A 24,536-nucleotide genomic window follows, 5' to 3' on the forward strand; every position below is an offset into this window, starting at 1 on the left:
TTTTTCTTATGTTACCTGAGAATGACAAATAAACACATTTAAGAAGTTGGTATCCAAAAAGAATCAGGTTCTGGGTCACTCGGGGAAATAATTAAGCTGTTATGCAAAGTGAGGGGCCCCATGTCCACAACCACAAATTTTCATCCCGGGTCATCCTGGTATAAACTGGTATAAAATCACGTGTAATACTACCAGCTGAACAGCAGGGGGCAGTGTTTACATAGCTTGCACTCCAGACTCCTGTAGGGTTAAACGGAAGTCTTCCACCAACCTGTTGAAGCTCATTCCAGGAGATAAAGCCACACTGACACTGAGGGAGAAATTAGATTTTCTTACATGAGGCCACTAATATATAAAAAGTAGTGAAGTAAAAAATGTTCACAGATTTTAATAGTAGACATGTACTTGCACATCATGTATAATCTTGCATTAGATTATGTTGTGGATGCTTGAGATATATTCACAGGTAAAACTGAAGCCTTTTTTTTGCCTTAACTCCCAAAACATTGCAAATTGGGGTCAATTTTCCATAAATTGTCATCCATCAGTTTAAGCTCTTCCAGCTGTAGTTTCTCTGTACTGAATATTATCTTTATTAGTTCAAGTTTGTGAATGAATAAATAACCCTGAAGTTAAACCTGTGAGTTGAAGGTTGAAGTGAAAACAGTGTTTTAGTAACTCAATTTAGAAGCTAAGATTTGCACTCTCAACCCTCCCAGCACATTATTTCTGTGGTTCAAAACATCTTTAGATGTTAGCAAGTCTTTGGGAAAGTATCCCACGTCTTTTATGTCCCAAACCACAGCAAGAGTAGAGTCATCCTTTCAAGCTGTGTGTTGAATTAGCGCAGCCTATTAGACATTAATCCTGTGATGCTGTGCAGGTTGACGTTCAGAGTGAGATTGAGATTAGTTTGAATTTTTATTGGTCCCTGTGGGGGAATCAGGCTGCTGCTGCTGCTGCAACTAATTTAATAGGATTTGGTGGTGGAGAGCAAAAGAAACAGACTATAGAAAGAAGCAATGAAAAACTGGAAACAGTAAAAGTCATGAAACCGCCTTTAACGAGCTTCTTGTTGACATGCAGTAATGCTGCTGTGGTGCCAGCTTGACTCTCACAGGTCTGTCTGTCTGTCTGTAAACTGTGGTTTTTCATACTGATCTGGCTGTTGTTGTAAAGATGTTTACTTCCTTTGTTTCTCTCGCCGAGATGAAAGAGTTCTTCTTGGGGACAGAGAGGCTGGGAAGTGATTTCACATCAACAAACTAAACTAAAATGTCTCAAAGACTGAAGAAAACTGCAACTGCTCTTGCTCTTTCTATTCTGCAGAAATACCAGCAGCATTAGCTTGTTAACTCCTCCAGTGAGCCGTTGGAGGATTTGCGGCTTATTTCCGGTTAACTATTTTTTGGTGCGAGATCATACTGAGCTTCAGAACAGCTTCAGTCCATCTTGTCTCTGGAAATTTAATGGAGAGAAGATGTTCTTTTATCTAGTGGTGGATAGTTTAGTCTAACAGTCCAGTCCAAAATCTCCCGTATGTTCAATTTGCTTTATTTAAAATATGCTGCCAGTTTGCAACAACATTTGTCTCAAGGCACTTTATTTCGCATTTTAAAGACTCCACTTTATTAGAGAGAAAATTCTAGTTAAAGTGACCTCCAGACACGGGGAAGTGCAGCCGCTGGGGAGGGTGTAAACAGTTGTACATGAGTGGAAAGAGAAGACAGGACCATGAACAAAGAAGATAAAACAAACTGCAGTAGAGAAGACAGGAGTTAATTAGAAGCACGGTGTAATGTAAATGAATGGGTGCATGGAAAGAAATGAATTTCTCCAGGAGCTTGAGCCTAAATCTGCATAACTACAGAGTGGTTTAGGTTTAGTCTCTGTGTCCAGCTTCAGCTATAAATATAAGATTTATCAAAAAGGGGAGTTGGAAGACTGAATGTAGACCTGGGGGACTGACATCCTTTGAACTTCTAGAAGGTTCATGATGAGACTGTATCAGCTGAAGTGTGAAGAAAGGTGTTTAGGTTACTCATAAAGCAGGGGGCATCTGGATTTGAACCAGAGACTTTTTGATCTGCAGTCAAATGCTCTACCCCTGAGCTACACCCCCGCTCTAATCTACCAAGCGAGTACATCCATTCACTGTAAGGCACTAGTTTGGCATCATGACCGCTAAGGTCGTGTCCTGTCCTGCCTTTCACCTTATCTACCAATCCCCACACCAATGGGATTTCAGAAACATATTTAAGATACAATTTCTGTCAACATACCCTTTAGTCACACACATCATGAAGAGTCTGCTGTGTGGTTATGGCCAGCGATGATGTCGCTATAGTTATAACCAGAGATTTATAAGACCTCCATTCCAAGCCTGACTTTAATAGGAGGTCAGGTATAATCTCACCAGAGCCCTCATGACATGTCAAAATGATATAGATACTTTTGGTTGTGTTGGAGGTCAGAATTTAACCTGCTATATATATTTATATATTTTTTTAATCTTCTCCTTTGTCACTGCAGACGGGGAGCTGGTTATAAATAGTTGAAGAGTGCAGACAGCAGCAGAATTAAAGCAGCAGAAAAGAAAGCTTGTTCAAAGGCAAAACCGATTCTGATCCCTGTTTTTGGCAGAGGACAAAAGGACTGAGTGGAGATCAGGTTACTGCCATGTGACCCTGAGGAATCTCAATGCTGCACTCCTGCTGATTAAACATTACACTGAAAAACAAGCTGTAGACATACAATAGTTAGTTATTGTACAGAAAAAAGAGGGGGGAAAGCAGCTCCCAGGTAGATCAGCAAGCTGTGGATGAAATAAAAGCAAACTGGGGGAAAAATGAAGCACTAAGTAAATGGTCACTGAAAAAAAAAAGTTTGCCAACTTCCTGTAAGATAGTGACAGGACTTAAGGTAGAGGAGATTATCCCGTTACCTGAAAAAAACAACAACAAAGTAAGTACATATTACTGTATGGAAGACCAAGACTGCCCAAATAAATGAATAAAACTAGAAAATAAAGAAATAAATAATATGAACAAAATCACTGAAGAAAATAAAACTGACCTTAATCACTCATTCAAGTGACTTCTTCAGTCTGTTGGATCGAAGAAGTCACCCACCGAAAATGAAACGTCCAGATGAAGAGAAACAATTTTCTGGGATTTTCTTCCCTGGATTATTAAGCATGCATCAAGACATTTTAAATCTTTTTTTTTTTCAATTATTTTGTTTTTTTTTTAATCTAAAAATTTCTTTCTCTGTTTTTTTTTTATTTATTATTTTGGCTTGTTTTGTCCTCCATACCACCAGGGTCAAGGTAAACAGGATTTGTTGTTTGAAATTATGTTAAATCTAAATGTTTAAATTTTAAATTAGAGGAAAAACTAAAAAAAGACAATAAAAGGTTCACATGAGATAATATTTAAATAATTAAAGGAGATTGTTAGTAGTAATAATATGTTCCTGACTAATAAAGTCAGTAAAAAAAGTTAATTAGCAAGTCAATAGTTGATCAGTTTTCCCAAAATATTCAGTTTCTATGTAAAATGGATAGTGTTAAAGGGAGTCTCTTAAACTTCTGCCAGGATTTCAGCAAAATCTTAAATATATAAAAGCCCCATGGAACCTCAAAAATTGAATAATGGATTTTGAGGTTTTGAAAACAAGATGAGAAATACCTCAGTGTCTGTGGTCTCCTCCCTTGTTAACATCAGTTGAATTATTCTTTTCTGATTAAGGACACGTTTTTATGTTGCTGTTAACAATATGTGTTTACAAGTCTCAGAAAATCATGTCCATAAGGTAAAAATACAGTTGCTTAACTTTAATTATCAGTTATTTTTATTAAAGCATGAAATTGAAAGCAATATTTACTAATTTGTAAAACATTATTTGGATGGTTCTTGGAAAGTTGTAAATACTGTGTAATGTTTTAAACAGAGTCCATTATAAAGTTGTTAGTGACATAGGTGGTGTGATGTGGTGGTGGCCAAATCACAAGACTGTGAACCTGGACACAAAGTTGTGACCAAAACTACTCGGTCAGGTTTGGGTTAATTTATGACAAAGTAGGAGAGACACTGGTCTCAGTATTGTGGTCACACATACTGAGCAACACTAAAGGAAACCTTCTGCTTGAATGTGAGACACCAGAGGCTTTGACTAAATGTCAGTAACTGACACCCTGGAATTATGCTCAGTAATAAAACCTTTATTATTAAAGTCTTATAACCCATCATTTACGGGTGGAGCTGTGCTAAGGTACCTGTACACCCTAGACAGGAGACAAGTTGGTAGTTCACTTCACGAATAAATACCACACAAAACCAATATATAATTATAATTGAGTTTTTTATTTTTTATTTTAATTACACAAATTAATGACACTTACATGAATTGCTCAATTAGTAATGATTTGCAAACACTTGCTCGGATCCTGGGAGGCCTGGGAGCTTGAGGATCCTGCGCAGTATCTTAGCTGTTCCTAGGACTGCGCTCTTTTGGACAGAGATCTTAGATGTTGTTCCCGGGATCTGCTGGAACCACTTGCCTAGCTTGGGAGTCACCGCACCTAGTGCTCCGATTACCACGGGGACCACCGTTATCTTCACCTCACATCTTCTCGAGCTCTTCTCTGAGCCCTTGGTACTTCTTCAGCTTCTCGTGTTCCTTCTTCCTGATGTTTCTGTCATTTGGTATCGCTACATCTATCACTATGGCTGTCTTCCTCTTTGTCTAACACCACTATGTCCGGTTGGTTAGCCATCAACAGTTTGTCCGTCGGTCAAACTGTCCCACGGGATCTTAGCTCGGTCATTCTCCAAAACCCTTTCGGGCGTCTCCCATTTTGACCTTGGGATTTTCAGGCCACACTCAGCACAGATGTTCCTGTACACTATGCCGGCCACTTGGTTATGGCGTTCCATGTATGCGCTCCCTGCTAGTATCTTGCACCCTGCTGTAATGTGCTGGATTGTCTCAGGGGCATCTTGCCTGATGTGGTAGACCCCAGCCTCCATGGATTTTTGTGCTCAGAGCTTGTTCCTGTGCTACCATGATTAGTGCCTCTGTGCTGTCTTTCAGTCCAGCTTTGTCCAGCCACTGGTTGGATTTCTCGATATCAACCACTCCTTCTATCTGCCACTGGTACATACCGTGCACAGGCCTGTTCTTTAATGATGGTTCCTCTCCTTGGTTCTCTTCTGTCTCAGGTTTCTGCTGCCTGAGGTGGTCCTAAGCACACTATCAGGCGTGGCCATCTTCATGATGTATTCATGGATCTTTATTGTTTCATCCTGGATACTGGTTATAACACTCACTAGTCCACAGCCTTCTCCCTTCCACTTAGTGTACAGTCTCAGGGTGCTGGATTTCAAGCTGACAGTGTCTCTCAGCTCTCATATTATTTTTACAATTAAATCATTTAATGATATCTGAAGTCAAGCTGTTTAGAATTACAGCACATACTCAGACACATCAGACCCTAATCTGGGCCTCGTTTGGGCTACTTATGGCACTTTTGGCGTTGCCAGATGTGGACCACATCGGTTATAGGAAGGTTTTTTCATGTGGACCAAATGCTATAACACACCTGACATTTGGGCAATGTAACGCGGACCTAACAATGACAAACGTGGACTACAAATATTGCTGTCAGGAATTAGATTAAAGGAATAACGCTGAGAATTCAATATTTCCTTACTGGTAATTATCTTGAGAGTCCAAGAAATTCCCTCGGAGGATCCTGACCCCTGGTTTGAAAATCACTGCCTTTTAATTTCAATAATCTCAAGTCATTTAAAGGTAACACAGAGTTCAGCATCTATAAACCCGCAAGTTTTTTAGATTTAACGCACATAATAGGATAAGAGCATAATGAGGTTATTCATGGAAGATTATTCGAGACTGAGAAAACTTAGGGCATCAAAACAGAAACTATTTTAAGATCACTCCAAACACGAGTTCCCGTAAAAGAGTATTGGCGCCGGGGAATTATAATGACCACAGAGGTGTAAAAGTGAGTTCAGACAGCCTACAGCTCCACTTTTCTTTAATGTATTTATTTTTATTCTCTGTAAACGTCAGATTTCCAGCTGAAAATGGGATTAAAAGGATGAATCCCTCAGCTGATCCTAGATCACCAAATTCCCCTCCAGAAAACTAATTCTCTCCCTCATGTTTTAATCCCCAGGGAGCACAGTCCCCATCATGTGAGATTATATCTGCGAGGTGGGTGGTGGAAGCGGGGGTGGAGAGGTGGGACGTCCTCTTTGACAGAGGGGGAGAGGACGAACAAGAAGGAAAAGAAGGAGGAGAGGGAGTGGGGTGGGCTCCGGGAGGACAAGTAGACCGGTCCACCGCAAGAAGTGACTTCAAACACGCGCGAGGCTCGCTGCAGGAGCGCTCAAACTCCGGCCGCCAGTCGTCGTCATGCGCCTCGGCTTTTAAAAGCGTCCCGGCTTCTGCTGCTGCAGCTGAAGAGGGAACAACTTGCTGTCGGTGACTCTTTTTTCTTAACAGAGTTTTGTGTCCAGCCGGTAGAGCTCTGAGCACGCGAACAGGAAGGAGGTGGATAACCCACTTCTCCAGGTTTCGGCATTGCGCCGCATTCCAGTCCGGCGCGCAGCGCTCAGGAGTCGGACCCGGTGCGCTCCGTCTCCCCGCTCCTTCTGAAGACTCCCGGATCTTTTCTGTTTGTGTTCAAAGCACCAATAATGCACAGAGAGACCCGCTTTCATTTAAAATAGATACAGTCGAACACAAACACACACATCCCGTTTTTTTTCTTCTGACTGGATTTGGATTAAATCCTCTTTTTTTGTACGATCATGTGTGGATGGTGGATATTTGTTGGCGCTCTGGCTGGGATCCTCACCGTCCCCCGTGGGATTCACGGTTGGTATTTCTAGTCTCTTTTCACCAAGCCACTTGTCCTCCTGTCCTGCTTGTTACGTAGCCAGGTCAGGGGTTATTAGGGACCACCATGCACGCGATCCACCGACTCTAAATCGGATCGGATTTAGTTCAACCTCAGCTACTTTGTCCAGCACCGAGTGAAGAATTGTTCCAGTACGCGCAGAGAAATCTTGTGGAGGTGTGAAAGTTGCGGGCAGAGCGATCGATCACCGTTTCCATTAGGAACACTTTCAGCTTAAAATGAATGCAATTTAGGCTATAATTGCTCAGGACCCACAATCGCAGGTGGAGGACCTTGAGCCAGAGCAGGGTGTTGTTACCCAAGGATAAGAGTTCCCATCCCAACTTCAGGGTTGACAGATTTTCCCAGAAGAGAAAAGTCAGCTGGTGAATTTCAAATGAGCTCTTTCATATGACACAAACACTCGTTTGATAGGATTTCTGAATGAGCACACTCCACCAGGGTTGAGCTGTGCAGTCAATAATGCTCTCCGAGTGGACCTGGAAATGTCTGATTCAGGGAGAGCGGCTCGAATATTCACTAAAACGTGCTCTTTGATTATGTTTCAGTAACTAAAAGCATTTGTTAGGCGAGTTAAAACTGAAAAGACAAAAAGAAAATCTGTTTTAACTGAGCTGCTGGAGTTATTTAACAGAATTTCAGACTTTAATTGTAGAGAAACAAATACTCTTAACTGAAACACAGACATAGAGTAACCTCATATAACCTTAACAGTAATTAAAAAAAAATCTGTCTTTAACCCAAACTTCAAAGTCAATTTGAGAAAGTGAAACTCAAAGAAAGGACCAGACTTAAATACACTCTTAAACTCCCGATTTTAGGCGGGCATAGTTAAGCAAAACAATCTTCTGTTTGGATAATAGTTCTGCAGGTACCCAGAGTCACATTCAACAGACTGCAAATGAATCTGAATTAAAAAGCAACACATGAACTTGTTGTAGTTTTTCATATTCATATCTAAACACCTTTTCTTTTTAAATCCAGTCTTTCTCACGGCCTCTGTGTTGTATAAATATTCATAACTCTGCATCAGATCTAAAATAGCTGCCCATGCACGGCTACGATATTCCCATTAGAGGAGTTATAATGCACAGGACTGTCAAGAGCAGAATCTAAAGCAGGTCTGTGCAAGTGCTGCTGCTTAACTGACCCATTCATAGTTTCTCTGTACTCCTCCTGTCAGACCGAGGCATGGTTAATGTTGTAGCCTGATATCTGCCAGGTGAAAACCTCCTCTGCCTGCATGTAACAGCAGCAGCAGCAGCAGCACCATATGCCTACCAAAGTCATTAGCATCCTCTCTCTTATTCTTGGCATGCGTTCATTCTGCTTGGCAGGACTTGCTTCAGTCAGATTCAAACTTTTATGAAGCAAGGTACCCCTTCGCTTCTTTCTGCGCTTAAAAGAGAGCATGCTGGCATCGGCGAGCAGAGCAAAACGGTTATAAATGTTCAAATGTGATCAACAGTGAGTGCTGCAGGATGGACTGAATGCCGAGCTGAGAACGGCGTTTTCTGGACAAATGTTTGGAGTCATGATGAGATTAGTGCTTTTCAATTAAGATTCCTTTGTAGAGCTTTGAGTGTGGCTCTGAGCATCTGCAGAATTATTATCTGTTACCGAATCAGATTAGAGTCGCACTCATCCAGGCAGTTATTGTTGAATATGCAAGCATTCCAGCTCAGGGTCTATGTAAATTAAACACTTTGAAGTTTGACTGCACTTTCATCTGATAAAACATTGATTTGGTTGTTTGCAGGCTTAAGTTTGGGTTAATCATAGGAGTTAAATGATTAGAACAACAGTACAAATGATTATATTTCAACACAAAGCATTTCTGGGTTATTGTAGCGAAAAGATGCGCTGATCATTTCATTTTGTGGCACATTTCTTTCAGAGGTGATGATGAACTGTGTCAACATGTGATATCAAAGGAAAATATGAAGCTGTGGTAAAACGTGTGCAAATCTAGTCCTTGTTTTTTGTTAGTAATCTTATTTTCAGCCTGTACTGTCAAAGTCTACACGTATTTAGGCCGTGATTGTCCTGAGCTGATCAGACATTTAAGGCTTCACTGCCAGCAAACACCGTTTAATACCTTAAGATCCTGTTCACAAAGAATCATCTTGTGAAAATGGACAATGAAATCTAAATTTGAACAACATTTCCTATTTCAGATTTCCATAATCCTCCATTATCTTCCACCGAACAAAGTTCTTTCCTCCCTCAAATTTGAGGGAGGGATGAAAGTCCAAACAAGGATACAGGCATTGTTGCTGTTTCAAGTGGTTTTAGAACCCGATGATGATGAAGACAATACATGTTTGGGGGTTTTTTGGTCTCAGCAGACACATTTGTGCTTAATCCAGACTTCCTGTTGCTCTCACACCTCGGTTATGACACTGGCAAGTATCTTGTGTGGGTCAGATGTGGGCCAAGTTTAGGAGCTGCCCTCGTTTCATTACCTGATATGTGGCCTATAAAAGCTGAACCTGACTCTGAGGTGCAGCAGTGAGACTAACCAGATGTTATTTATTGCTAGGAGGTTAATGTTTTAAAAAGTTTTGCTTAAATTCCTGAAATAAGGTCTGTGATTAACACAGATTATAGACAGATTTTTTACCATCATTTAGCCGTCATGCAGCATCTTTTCTTGGCATTACTGAGTTCAAAAAGGCTAATAAAGGTTGCACTTATTTATGAGACTATCATGCTGAAATGTGCAAGTATCATAAATCAATACTTCCTTTCTAGATGGCTTTCCCTCAGCCTCCATCACTACAGTGATTGGAGTCATTTTTTGTCCAGGATGTATCCTTTAACTTGCACTTTCAACAATCCATCTACAGAAATGAGAAACATCCTGTGTCAGAGAGAAGCTGAAATGCTGCTTCGTGGATATGTTATTTCTAGGATGGACTTTTGTAGTTCTTTATTAACAGCTCAGTGAAAAAAGCCTTCAGCTGATCAAAAATGCTGCAGTAAGAGTTCAGAGACCATATATGAAGATCATATTTCTCTCATATTAGCTTCTATTTATTGGCTCCCTATTAAACCCAGAATTAACAGAAGGTGTTACAGTGTTTTGTTTTATGCACCTCAGTCGTGAGGGAGACACCACTGCTGTGCTGTGGCAGTAGAATGGGAGGCAGAGCCTTCAGCTGTCAGGCTCCGATTTCATGGAGCTCCCAGTTTGGATTCGGCAGACAGACACCGTCTCTACTTTTAAGATTCAATTTCAAGCTTTCGTTTCAGATAAAAACGACGATGTGACATTGAACCACCCCTTAGTTATGCTGCTGTAGGCTCAGACTGTTGGGGTACTTCCCATGATGCACTGAGCACTTCTCTCTGATGCGTTTATATCCAACTGTTGCATGTCACCAACTTTTGCCCGCTCTTTCCCATATTTTCATCTTTTCTGTCTTCCCTTTGCCCTCATCCCTCAATATGTCACGAAAGATGACGTCTCCTTCTTAACTCTCATTCAGCTGGGGAGCGTTTCCTGTTAAAAGGGAGTTCTTCCTTACCGCCATTGCCAAATATCCTCATAGAAGATAAGCTGATCCAGGGGTGGGTAATTAATTTTCCCAAGGGGCCACATGAGAAAGTTTAACTGTTGTAGGGGACCAGACCAGTAAGCTCTCTTTATAACTGGTAAGATATGATTTTAAATTATCTAATGGGAATACGAAACAGGTGAAGCACCAACGATTTATCACTACTTAAACAACTTTCACAAAAATAGTTGTGAACAAAATGTGCACATTTTGACAAAATTTCAAAGACTTTTAACTTTATACAAAGTGCTGCTTGTAGTTTGATTGCACCTGCAGTTTTTCAGCTCGTCTTTTACGTCTCTGACCCCAGTGAGAGAAATCTAGTCTGTTTTAGGCTTGAATGTGCATTAAAGTCGGTTCAACGTTTGAGCTGATAACAGACAGCTGATCGTCACTGAGAGAGGATCTCTCTCTGGATTTGTTAAACTGCATCACTGAGAATGTTTGTTCACATATAAAGGGAGATCCTTGTCTCCTTGTCTGTGGAATGTTTTCCTCTTTGAAAGAGGAAGAAAAAATCCAGTGGTGATGCTGACTTGAAGCGCTCTGTCAGTGGCGAATTAAGCTGTCTGTGATGGTTCATTCTTAGCACTGACTCACACTACACCTGATGTATGACACAATGCAAAAAAACTCATTTCAGTTCAGATTTCATTTCACTCACTTTTTCTTTTGCCTTCAAAAGTCAGAAATGTTTTCCCCGCCAGATTTGGACAGCCTTCGTTTGTAACATCTGTCAGTTTGTCCCATTTCAGCCTCTGTTGTAGTTTCATTCATTCATCGCTTTGCTGCCAGCTGCTCCATAATCTCAAACTCTTTCTGTAGTCCAGGAGTAAAGATGAGAAACTGAGGAGAAAAAGTTAAACTCGTCTGCTTTGTTTTCAACTGAATGTCCTTGATCAGTCTTGTTAGGGTTCACCTGGAACGGGGCACATTTTCGACTGCCTCCTTTTTTCTCATTTGGCTTGAACAAGTGCATTAATTAACAGCAGTACACAAAGGACTCTTTGATGAGCTCGCCATCGGAGAACGGCTTTTTTTTGTAATTCTGTGTTTAATCACAAAGCTAGTCTCGACTGCTGTCACTCTGTAAAGAGTTCCTGTTGATTTTGCAGCAAAGGTTCAGATGTCTGTTCCTGCTCAGCAAAAGTCAGTTTCCTTCTTTTTCTCAATTGAAATGTCTTTTTTTAGTATGAGCTGACATCTTTCAAGGCTAGCAAACTCAAAACCCTTATAAACCTTTGTTGCAACACATTTACACTGAAGCTGCCTTCAAAATAAAAGCAAAAAAACCTGTATTGTCATTTCCAGTAAAATCACTAGTTTATCAAATAGAGTTTGTTAGTTGAAATGTGAAAAACAGCAGCTGATGCATGAAGTGTGCTTATTTGTATTTGAATCCTAATTTTCCATCTACCTCACGTGGGCTGGTCAGGTGGGCGTGGCCATATTGTTCCCACTTCTTTCATAGAGGATCTGATCTGTGGAATTTTCCCTCTAAAATATAAAGGGCCATGAGACGCTTGTGTAAATAAAATTCATTAAAAAACAGTCAAAGAGCAAACTTTTGTTCCCATCATAGATGATTTTAACAATAATCTAAAAGGCTGTATGTTTAAAACACAAGTGAGACCAAAAATAAGGATTTCCATGTACTTTGGGAGCAGGGAAAGTTGTGCCAGAAATCCCTGTGTGCACTTGATATGAATACAATCCATCTTTTAAAAAACCTGCAAACTAGATGATATTAAACCCATGCTCAGATAAAATGACACTCTCTCTCAAAGACACCAACATTTAATCTGTTAATTAATGCCTGAGATTCAAAGAGTGTTGATAATTGTTTACAATCTGAACTGTTAGTTGGATTTTTCTTTAGCAGGCAGAACTGAAAAGTAAACCTCTCCACTGTGTCTTCCCCAAACTGATTAAACCACCAGATTATATTTTACACAGCACTCTTTCTCCCATACAGTGTGATAAAGAGACTATAGCATGGTGCAGCAGCATAAACACACTCGCTCTCGGGCATCCTTTATGAGGGCATAACTGTAACTGTATTCTTGTTTTCCCATCTCGACCATTATGGTAAATGTTTACCTCTGTACTTTCCCCTGAGGCAGCTTAGATTTCCCAGGTCTGGTGTCGTGAGGCTCGGAGCCCCGGCTGGGCCGAGGCGCGTGCTGCCTGTCCATCTATCTGTTTGTGTTTTTGTTAAACATTTAGCTCTCAGACAGAGCAAAGATAATCAGTGGCACCCTGCAGTTTCAGTCTAAAGGTTGCATGTTTCACATTTATTAAAGGAATTTTTTAACGGCAGCTGTTTCCAGCTGAACCGTGAATACAAATGTCGGTAAACGCTTAGTTTAATGAGACAGAAAAAAGCAAAGAATATGCATTACTGGATTCTGATTGGCTTGCAGCACAATCGAAGTGAGAAAGGTTATAGCTGGTGTAAAGGTACTGCAGATAAAAGCAGTGTGGATGAATAGAGGTTCTTTAGATACTCGGCTGTTTTCACATAATGTCATAGTTCTGGACCCGTGTCCAATCAGTTAATCACTCTCCCCAGTGTAAATACTCCCCTGGTTCCTCTACTCAGGTTCCAGTTTTCAACCTCGCAAGCAATTTCTAGTCTTTCCAGGCTTTTTTAGTCTCAAGGATTGTTTTCTGTCATAGACTGGGCATTTCTCACATTTCTCTCGCTTACTCACAGACCGACCTCGACCAGAAATATTAAACTTACACATACCTGCTGTTTCCACGTGCCAATTTAAAAACATTCGACACATTATTCATCAGTCAGACGATGGCCTTTTCACCCTGATTTTATTAGTGCAAAGATTTTACGGTTTATTTTTTAAGTCTGTCTGTATTCTGGTCTTAGATATGAAGAAGGCCAAAGGCCACTTTTGGTTGCTTTAAGTTCACAAAAGTAATTAAGTGACAGATAAATAATTAAATGACAGAAAAGTTCCTGTCTTGGGTCCAGATTGAAAAAGACAACAACTATTTCCTCTTTTTTATTTACTACAACATTTCTTCAACATGTAGAAAAACTGAAACTTCTTTTTCTTATATTAAGACATCTCATTAATTTTAAATGTGTAGTTTTACTTCTTTACAGTGACAGAAAGGAGCGTTTCACTGGTCTGGCCCATTCAAGATTAAATTGAGCTGCATGTGGCCCATGAAATAAAAAGAGTTTTACACCCCTGCTTTAGGGAATTATAAAATTTTCCATTTTTGGTGGGAAATTTTAAGCGACTCAGCTGGTCTAATAACATAATAGATGTATAAAATATGAAAATAACAGTCATTATAACAGTCATTTCATTGTTCTGTTCATAATAATCAGTGAAATAGATTTTTTTAAAATCTAGAACGTTAATGCGATGAATAAAAACTCGAGTGTGGTCTCTACTGATACGGCTGCTTGGCGATCCACACATGAGATTATGTCTTTAAACATGCTGATTAGCCATAAGTATCAAACCACTCACAGGGCAGGTGAATAACATTGATTACCTGATTACAGTGTAATAGGAACCCAACCTGTCAGCCTCAGCTACCCCCTCTCATTTCTGCAGTGTATCATAGTTATTAGGGGTTCAATAAATCCCAGCTCTGTTTACATATTTCCAAACCTTTTTAGAAGCATAACTACAGCAAAGTGGTGCATTGCTGTGTAACTGTTTGGTCAAAACTGTATGTTAGTCAATTACAAACATGAAACTTTAATATTTATAAGCTTGTTTTTGTATTATTATCCCACTGGGCTCGAGTCTCTGTGTTGCAGACATGTCCTGATCTCTTTCAGAGCTTGTCATCGCACTAAGAACTTTATAAACCTGCATCTTAACAGGGGAACTGATTGATTATCCTTCATACAGCTCGTTTGCTGTTTAACCATCTGCAGGATCCTCTCACAGGTATGATTCAGACTGAACTCTGATACTAATGGTGTGTTTTTTTCTGTATCTCTCCCTCTCTTCCTTCTATGTCACCCCAGGAGCTTGTATCTATGAAGGAGCGCTGCATGCGGTAGGTACACCAACTCCTTTTGTACTCTCCTACCTCTTGCCTAGCACCGCTTTAAATCTCCGTCCCTACTGTTCACAGAATCTGTTGTGTTTATATGGCTTAATGGGTCTTAGCTCGTGCATTATTCACTGGAGACTTGAGCAGGTTGGTGTGACTGACGTTTGAAGCTCTTACCTGTGTGTGTGTATTCGAGGATAGGCGGTAAGAGGTATTATCGGTAGGAGTTGCTGCGCATCCTCTGTTGTTTGAGAAGTAGCTAAGAAGATGTGTCTCATCAATAATGCATAGAAGATCCTGGCTTTGTGTTTGATAATGGCGATGAAAGAGCGCGATGCAGGGTCACTAGCAAAGATGAGCTGCTGTCTCCTGCTGTGCTGCCAATTGAAGGTTAGGCTGTTCTAAAAAAAAAGTTTAAAAGAAGTTTATGATGAGCTTTGCTCTTGTGGTTCTGCTGGGTATTGGCTAACATCCAGCGCTTCGCTCTGAGGTGTGCTTCTGCTTTATATTCTTTAAACCCGGCTGCTGGTTACTCATATCTTTGCTTGAGAGTTATTTTAATGTTTAAAGTTGTCGTGTTTGGCTAGAGGCATCGGCAGATGAGGAGTGGTTTTGTTCCTCTGTGCAGGCAGCCGGGGGTTGCCCACAGATGTAATTTATATGATTATAAACTCAGACCAGCCTATTAACTTTTCCCCTTACACCACACGGGTGCACTCTTCTGATTTCAGTCTGTCTGCTTTATTCTGGGACCAGGTATTGATGAGTTCTTCACACTGAGACGCAGTGGGAAAAGTGGGTGATGTTGGGTGATGACTTTTGCAAGAGAGAACCATGGCGGTAAATCTAATAGACTCCAAAGAGCCAATCAACAGCTAAATTCTGAAACATATGGGCCAATCATGTTGCTTTACTAGCAACGAGGTTGTTGTACCTGTGTGGCAGCAGAGGTATCTGCTCATTATGATAGTAGAGATGTAAGTAAGTGTATGATGTTTGTTGGATAGCCATAGCCATAATGTGCATTTGTGTAATCCCATGAGCAGAAATGTTGATTGTTTACTTTTTCAGTCCCAGTAAGCACTTGGAATGGAAGCTGTGGCTCTCACCCCGATATGATAGATAGAGATTTAGTCTGGTTAATTCCAGATAACTGCAAACCTTTGTCAAGTTGCTGAGCTGCAGGAGTTGCTTCTGGTTTGGCAAGTTAGTGCTCGAACTGGTGTTGGTTAAGATCAGGGTTCTTGCAGGTTCGTTCTTGGGCTTCCGCACCATATTTCATGTTAAAAAGGATGAGGACAAACATAAAGTGGACATACGTTGCAGTTTTTAAAGCTTATTTCAGTCAGAATCATGAAAAATAAAGTTTCTTTTTTATCTGTATGGCTCTATTCTGGGACCTCCGTGACCTTTCTTGAACGTAAACGCAAAGCCCAGCGAGGGCAGAGCAGCAACAAGATTAGCATTACTGAACAGAGTAAGCGTCAATAACAACAAACACTGCAGTGATTAAATCTGATAAAGAATAAATGATGATCTGGGCTGGAGGTGGGTTGCAAAGCAGCTTGCAGATACTCAGCAAGAGGCTTTGGCTATCAGCTAATGTGGACTGGCACTAAAATCAGCACTAACACTATCCACATTAGCTTTAGGAGTTCCCTTCATGGGGGTTAGACGGTGGAATACATTTGACTGTATCTTCTATGTCATAATATATATGTAGAGATAGTGGGTGGAGTCAAAAGACCATTTTTTGATCTGACTACATTTCGCTAATGCTTTTTCAAATGTTTAATGTCGTTATCTTTCTTTGTTTAATGTCTGTCTTTCAGCTGTCTGTTGAATGCAGCTGCATAAAAACAATTATCATGAAATGTGCACAGTGAAAATACACATATTAAGCCAAAACAGGTGTAACAGGCCAACAAGGGCCAAACCATTAAAACAGGAATCACTCAACAGGCTGGCAAAGGACGGCCAGCACCTGAGGCAGGGGTGGTCATAATGCTTTGCCTCATCAGAATACACTTTTCTTTGAAGATTTTATATATTTAATAAAAACCCTGATTTGTTTTTTTCCTGTGAGTTACACGATTTTAACCTTGGCTGAAAGAGCCGCGAGTCTTTAAAGAAATTTGTCAGCCAGGTTTAAGTGAAGACTTCTGAGGGTCTACATGATGTTTCTAATGCGTTTCCTTCCCGAGGCTTCTTAAAGAAAGAAAAGCTGACCTGTTAAAGTCATTCATTATTAGCACAGCTTGCACTTTGAAACGATTCAGCCTTAACATATCTTTTTCTCCTTTTAGCAGTTGAACCTGAGGAAAAACAAAAGAAAAGAAGGAAATTTGCTGCTGTGCACTTTGTGTCTTGCAGCAAATGGTAAACTCTCTTAAAAAGCCTTAAACAAGGGTCTCAGCAGTAGAGTTGCGGTTCCCAGGTAGACTAATGATGAGCTCCTGCTTCTTTCCTGCTGTGTCATCAGTGTAATTACAGCAAAGCTCAGAGCAGCAAGCTGTAACATACCTGCAATCCTGTAAATGCACACAAACACATCCTGTCCCCTGTGTTACTTTTCCCTCCGCTTTGAAGGAGGGGAATGTTTGCAGCAGGGCCGTAAAGACAGGGATGGCTCAGTTAGTGTTTTAGGAGGGAAAAGGGGGGAGGAGGAGTGAGGGTGGAACAGAGGGGGGAAAAGATGAGGGCAGAGAGACGGGAGGGACGTCCCAGCATGTTCTAACGCAGCTGGGAAAAGGCCCTCCTGGAGTTCAAAGTAAGTGGTGGCCCCTCAACACCTGGAGTGGGGGGCCCATAGATACAAATGTGCAAAAGAAACACGCGGATTAAAGTGCAGGTCTCGGTAAAAGCCTGCAGGGCCTTCTGTGTGTTTGGTTCTGTGGTGAAAATAATCACAAGTCCTCGGTGTGCTCTTTCTTCTTTTTCCAGACTTTAATTTCTTTATTTGATTTGGTTTAGCGATCGGCTTGATTTATGCCAATAATAACTCTGTCAGTGCCTGAACAAAGATCATTCTGATCACTCGTCACAACTAAATATAAAAAGACATAGAGGCGTGATTATAAATATAAATAAATATGAGCTGACAGGCATTTTAAACCACAGACCTATTTCATATCAGGTCAGTGAGCCAGTTTTCCCATATCTTTCTCAGCGACTTCCTGCAGCTATTTTCAGCGCTTTAGCGATTTCATGGTTAAAGTCATACGTTTGACATAAGTTTGACAAACACAGCAGTTTTATTTTTTACAACTTGTGCTCACACGTTTCATTTACCCTCTCTGGCCTGCTCAAATACACAAGGTTTTACTCACGCTGTGTGGTTTGATTGATCAGTCAAACATGAGTTAATGTTTTTCCTACGTACGAGCATTTTTTATACATTTCAGGAAAAGTGTCACAGTTGGCTTCACTGCATGAAAAACTGGATTTCCAGCCACATGAACTGCCATGAACCTCACTGTTTCAGTAAAGAAAAGTGAAGACTTTTATTAGTAGTAGTAAAAGTACTGCATTTACTAAGGGCTTTGACATCCAGTATGCATGTGTTCATATTGTTATCATCATATAGTTTAACTGTCATCAGGGACATGAATGATTATCAGGAAACTAAAACGTTTAAAAGGAACGTGTCGGCTCTGAATCAGCGCTTTATTAAAACTCTAAGATTCCAGGAAATGAACTTATCCGATTTCCACAGTCAGAGTCGCAGACATAGATTACAGGACATGGTCTTCCCTTGCTGGAGTCCTCTTAGTGAGCCATGATTTCAAGGTCTACAGGTCTACATGTAACTGGGTTTCTAAAAGGATTTTCAGACGTTTGCATCTGCATACCAAAGCGTTTTCACACAAATCTCAGTGATACTTGGATAAATGTCAAGGGACACTCCTCTTAATCTTTGAATTCAGGTGTTTTCAGTCTCATTGCCATATGGTATAAAATGAAGCACCTCGCGGCTAGGTGCTTGACTGAATTTGTGGAAGCATTCACAGAACCACAGCACTAAACTGCAGAGCACCATGTGCTGTAAAAGTTGCCAGCTCTCTGCTGACTGAGTGACTGCAGAGTTTCATGACATGGGTCTCAACGGCTAAGCAGCTCCTGTAGGTGTAATGCATGGGTTCAGATAGCGCGTATAAAAGATGAACTATGCTTTCTAAAAGCAAAGTTCTTTGAAGCTGCATTCTTGCTAATGGCCAGCAGGGGTCGACTTCTCTGATGTTGTGATTTATTCATAAAAGGTTTTCGAATAAATTCATGGTCTCAGTTGCTGGGTCCAAGTATTCATGAATACAGTAGTATACTTTATGTAAGTTAACGTCCCTATTAGAGTAAAAAAGGTAAAGATAAAAGGGCATGGTTTAAAGTGTCCTTTACAAGTTGCTAAGATATGAACGTGCACTGTTTCACATATTCAGAGACCTCACTAACTAACTGGTGCTGTTCCTGTCTTTTATATACAGTTTATGTCTGCATGTTTTTTGATTTAGAAGAGAAGGACATTTGGACACACAGATGGCTGGGGAGATTCGGACAATATGGTCTGTCTATTTTACATCAAAGATGGATTTAAAATTGTCTTTTGACAGCAGCCATCTGGGAAATCAGAACAAGTAACCGTTCAGACAGCCGGCAGCAAACTGTCTGATCTTCCAACAGCCAATGTGTGAAATAACAATTAGTGTTCGGGAGGCATCACTGTGAGCACTGCTGTAGAAATACTTACTGTTTTTCTGACTTGTTCTTCAGTATTAATATTCAATGTTAATAAAGGCCTTACAAGTTCTAATTTTCCCACATGTAAGAGTCGAATTCTCGTGGTAGAAGTTTTCCCGTGATCAAACTTTGCCATTGTTTGGATTTCTTCACTGACTGAATCACAATCAGTGTCTCTGCTGCAGCCCTGGAGGTTGTAGAGCATCCTGAACAGTCTGCAGAAAGACCTTCAGCGGTGCCATCACCCTGAGGAAATCCTGAATATCCCAAACTTGCAGCTCATACCAGCCTGAACGCTTACAGCGTTTTCTCAACATGGCTGCCGGCGGAGAAAGAGCCTCTTTATTTAATTGATTCATTTAAATGTTTTTAAACTGAATACATTTTTGACTGTCACCTCTGTTTCACTCTCTGGCCTTTCTAAATAAAGTGTCTTTATTTTTTATTATTAGTCTTTTGATTTTATTATAAATTATGTATTTTGTTTCTTTTGCTTGTTTTGAGTGCCCAGAAGTCCTAAACCCAACAATGTCTTTACATAACTTACACATTTTTGTTTTTAAGGGAAGGAAAGGCAGCAAGTCCTCATATCTCCAATCTAGAACCAACATTTTTAGATGTTTTTCCCAATATATGACTAGTTATTTTAGTTGCTGAGTATTGTTTACCATTGGTTTAAGTACTAGAACTCAGCAAAACTGAAGCATAAGCTTCTTGAGTGTCTGTACGACACTGTAATAATGTAATAATCCATTACAGTGGTCTAAAGGCACCAGTGCTGTAAAGTTAAGCATTTTAAGTTTGAGGGGATTGAGACACTTTAGAGCCTCTTGTGGCAGTTAGATGAACTGCAGTTTTCTTTTCATGCATGTTCAAATCTGTTAAGATCCACTTTAAAGGAGTAACAGGAAAAAAACAAACAAAAACAAAACAAAAAAAACCTCAGGCAATGTGACTCCATCTTTTATGTACAGTTTATGGTTAAAATTTAATTTTATCAAACCAGAACAGAAAGGTTTGCAGTATTTATCATCTTACCTCATGTTCTTACTTTTCTGTGGAGTAAAGAAAGCGTAATTTCTCTGAAATATGTAGTGACAGAAAAATAGAAAGCATTTGTTCCTAAACAATCAAATTCTTCTGTCGGCGGGAGTTCAGGTTTCTCAGTCACCCTCAGGCGGTACAGTACAAAGCTGAGGGGATTGTGGGTAACGTGTAGTACATGTGTCCTGACAGATTCATGCTTCGCACTTATTGCAGCGGTGCAGTGTGCCACCGGGCCTGACGTGCCGCTGAAAAAGAGTTTAAAGCCTGCAGTGAAGGACAGCGAGCCTCCACAACATGCAGCACCATGTCCAAATATATCACTTGCCCCTCAAGGCTTGAATTCCTAGCATTGCAAGTCACCCGTCCGCAAGGAATCAAAATATAGGGCACCTCAAGAATAGCGCTACCAGGACAGAGGTCTGAGCTGTATGTTTACAAAGAAGCAGAGCTGGGATTGACCTAACAATGCCTGTTCCTACCTGTCCTGCACCCCTTCAGCGCTGCATTTTAAAGATGATACATTACAGTAATGTGTCATTTGGAGTGAACTGCTAAATGTGTTTTTAGAAGAATGAAGTTTCTTCCAGTCCTAACTCATTCCATGCATATTTAGACTTTTACTCCAGATTTAATAAGAACTGCTTTGTTATTCCTCTCAGTAGGACTCCAGTAGTTATTTTCCTCAGCTGAGCTTGTGACATGTCCAATTATGCACACGATAATGCACACGCAGAGAGTTCACACCATAGTAAACAATAAAAGGGTAATGAATATTGTTGCTCTGCACTTGGGAAAGCAAATCTTTTGTCTCTTTGAGCTGCTCTGATTTCTCTGCAGCCCCGCAGACGGTTCTTAGAGTCGTCCACGTGTTCGGTGTTTACGTGCAAAACTGACACTGTGATCACTTCCTTTTGTTTGAATTGCTGTAGCCTGTAAATAGCTTTCATGTCTTCATATAAGAACGTGCCGGAGCAAATAATGGTCGACTTTAGAGCAGTTATTGCTTTGAGGGAGCTGCTTGGTGAAATGTGCAGCATTGAAGACATTCTCACATGCTCAAGGTTTGTGACGTCTCTCTCCTTTTTGGTCTCAGCACTATCTGCTGTTAATTAATGCTAAGATACCCTCATTCTTTATATTAGGTGGTGATGATGGTGTGGATAGTTTGACTCTGCCTTCAAGGGAAGCCATTTGGAACAATTATAAACACTTTTAATTGGACGACATGCTGTTTAAACTCGCTCCACTCAGCCACAGCCTGACCCCGAAACCATGACCACTCACCCCACATCTTCCCCCCCCCCTCTTTTTTTTTACATCTGCCAAGTAGATTATGATTATCTGTTTGTTTGTTTGTTTGTTTGTTTGTGTGTTTGCTGGTTAGCAGGATTATTCAAAAAGTTATGGGCAGCGTGAGTAATGGGGCTTGGCCCAACTTAGAATAATAATAACTGTGAAGTTTATTTGTAAAGCAAATTGTTTTATTACACACGATATAATGCAATCGGTGAAGAGGAGGAAGAGATCAAAAGAAGATTGAACACCAACGAATCCGTCTCTAAAGATGAATTATAAGATTAATTGGTGTATCAATTTAAATCAGGACACTGAGACTCAACAGCTTGGTTGTCTTTTCATTCCAGATCTAGATTCAGGAACTTTTGGAAGTGTTCATAACTTCACATCATAACTTTACAAGTCAAATCAAAATAAGAAAAAAATGCCATGGTGCTGGTTTCCCATCTCAGACTGTTGTTGTTTGTTTCCAGTTTAGTTTCAGTAGTGATAAATTACCCCTGCTATAGCTGTTAAATAGATTTAATCTCAGTCAGTCGGTCCTTCTTCTTCTACTTCTATCAGCTGCTCCCTTCAGGGGTCGCCACAGTGGGTCATCTGCCACCATCTCACCCTATCCCAGCATCCTCCTCTGTCACACCAGCCCTCCTTCACTACATCCATGAATCTTCAATTCAACATCCATTGTCAAATATATAATAATAATGGATTGGATTTATATAGCGCTTTTCAAGGCACCCAAAGCGCTTTACAATGCCACTATTCATTCACTCTCACATTCACACACTGGTGGAGGCAGCTACGGTTGTAGCCACAGCTGCCCTGGGGCAGACTGACAGAAGCGAGGCTGCCATATCGCGCCATCGGCCCCTCTGGCCATCACCAGTAGGCGGTAGGGTAAAGTGTCTTGCCCAAGGACACAACGACCAGGACAGAGAGCATCGAGAGGATCGAACCGGCGACCTTCCGGTTACAGATACGCTTCCCAACCCCCTGAGCCACGGTCGCCATATCCACCATCCCTCCTCCCTAACCCCATATCAGCCTTCCCTCTTTAACTTTGTCTCCAAAGCTGGTGCAGACTCTGCGCTGTTGCTATAGTCAACAGATTGTGGAGCACTGATATAGAGCGATGGTTAAATATTGAAGCATCCTGATGAATAGTTTAAACAGACTCACACGAGCCAATCAGAAAGAAGAATTTTGTAAATATGTTTGAATAACATTTAAAGCATACGAATGATCAACGCCATTAATGTTGCTTTTTAAGGGTGTGCGAGTCAGGTAGTTGATGACATTGTGGACCTTTTGAATCTGAGTAGCCCTCATCACTTTTCCTCACACGGCCTCCCCTCTGAAGTAAAACTCCGTATATAATTTTCCCGCAGTGGAAATGCATCACAGCTTTCGACGTGTGTGCAGCTCTCCAAGGTGATCTCTCAGGAAAATAGTTTTGCACAAGACTTCCAGTCACCGTCAGAAAAACAATCTCAGCAGTATGTCTGATCGCCGCTGCTGCCCGACACGCTTCACAACTCGAGTTTGATGAGCCTGACTGTAAAAAAAATTAAAAATAAAACTAGCTAGAAAAACTTCATCTCCAACTCGAATTAAAACAGTTCAGTGAAGGCAAATACAAGAAGCTCTTTTAAAGGAGAGAGAGAGACATCTGTGCCGAGGTGTAATATCCTCATCACGGATATTCATAACCATCAACGCAGTTCCCCGTAGGGTTCAGTGGTGAAAAATGATATTAAAAGAAGTAAGAGGATCTGACTGCTGTTAGACTGAATATGTATATCGAGGTAAACTGTCTTCTTCAAGGCTCCTTTGTGGATTAATGCAGAAGCTGAAGTGATATTTCCTCACTGACCACAGGACCACTGCTGTTCTCCATACAGGGCTCTAAACCACCCATGTGATCGAATCAAATCAGACCTCATTTCTGTACACCCCCTGAGTGATGAGACATTCACCCCAGGCGCACATCACGGCTGCAGGAGTGAGCCAAGAGCAGAAAAACAGAAAATACTGAAATGCCAAAAGCAGATATGAAAGTGAAAACAGGATGAGGGCTTGGGCAGAAGAAGCTCGATTTGAAAGGTGACAGTCTGCGACAAAAACAAAGTCAGAGAATGTGCAAAATCTGACAGCAGCAACCCGACTTCACTTTACTCGCATGAGACAGAAAGTCGGAGTCAGCAATTTCTTCTTCTAAGCGTGTTAAGAAATCCTGGGCTGGTGGGGTCACCTGAAACCAGCAGAGGAAACATCGACTGGAAAGCTAAACTGAATGAATATTGCAGTATTTCTGGCTCCTGAGTGGTTTATGGGCATCTTTGTCACCAACAGTCTGATTACTGTTTACAGGAAAACCCAACTTGATTTGAAGCAGACAAAATATGATAATTTTTATCCATTTTATTATTGTTGGGCTTTACTAGAGTAGCTTTGCATGATTCACAATTCAGAATAATCCTTATTTATCTTACACTGGGTCTTGGTACAGCCCTTCAGCTCATCTTCTCTCTGGACAAAGCTGTTTTATCTCCTCTCTCTCTCATAACAACCTTGTTACCAGCTGCCATTTGTGAGGTGAGATGACCATATTATAAATATCTGCTATGACATCATACGAATCCAAAAAGGAGAACGAAATACAGGAAATCGAGCATTTGGAGCAGTCTGAAACATGAGATTGTAACTTATAAGATTTACACAAATTTAACTAAACTGTTGAAAACAGTAACTATATAATAGAAAATAATGAAAAGCATACTAGGTTCCACTTAAGACGTCTGAAGTGTTAGTTTTGTTGGCGTTTTCTTGATGATAACGCGTGATCATAAAGGATGAAGGCAACATTATAATTAAACCTTTGTTATTATTAGAACAACACGTCCATTAGC

At 40.7% G+C, this 24,536-nt stretch overlaps 1 protein-coding gene across 1 annotated transcript in view; it reads left to right on the forward strand.

Moving 5' to 3' along the window:
* The first annotated feature begins 6,130 nt into the window (after window positions 1-6,130).
* fras1 (Fraser extracellular matrix complex subunit 1) overlaps window positions 6,131-24,536 on the forward strand; it is a 299,701-nt gene continuing 281,295 nt past the window's right edge. The window contains exons 1-2 of the mRNA XM_082555470.1: window positions 6,131-6,906; window positions 14,522-14,553. Of these exons, the coding sequence (XP_082411596.1) occupies window positions 6,840-6,906; window positions 14,522-14,553 (99 nt within the window). The 5' untranslated portion in view covers window positions 6,131-6,839. The remainder of the gene's footprint in view (window positions 6,907-14,521; window positions 14,554-24,536) is intronic.

Source organism: Aulonocara stuartgranti, assembly GCF_965226115.1.
Source record: "Aulonocara stuartgranti genome assembly, chromosome: 12".
NCBI classification, from domain to species: domain Eukaryota; kingdom Metazoa; phylum Chordata; class Actinopteri; order Cichliformes; family Cichlidae; genus Aulonocara; species Aulonocara stuartgranti.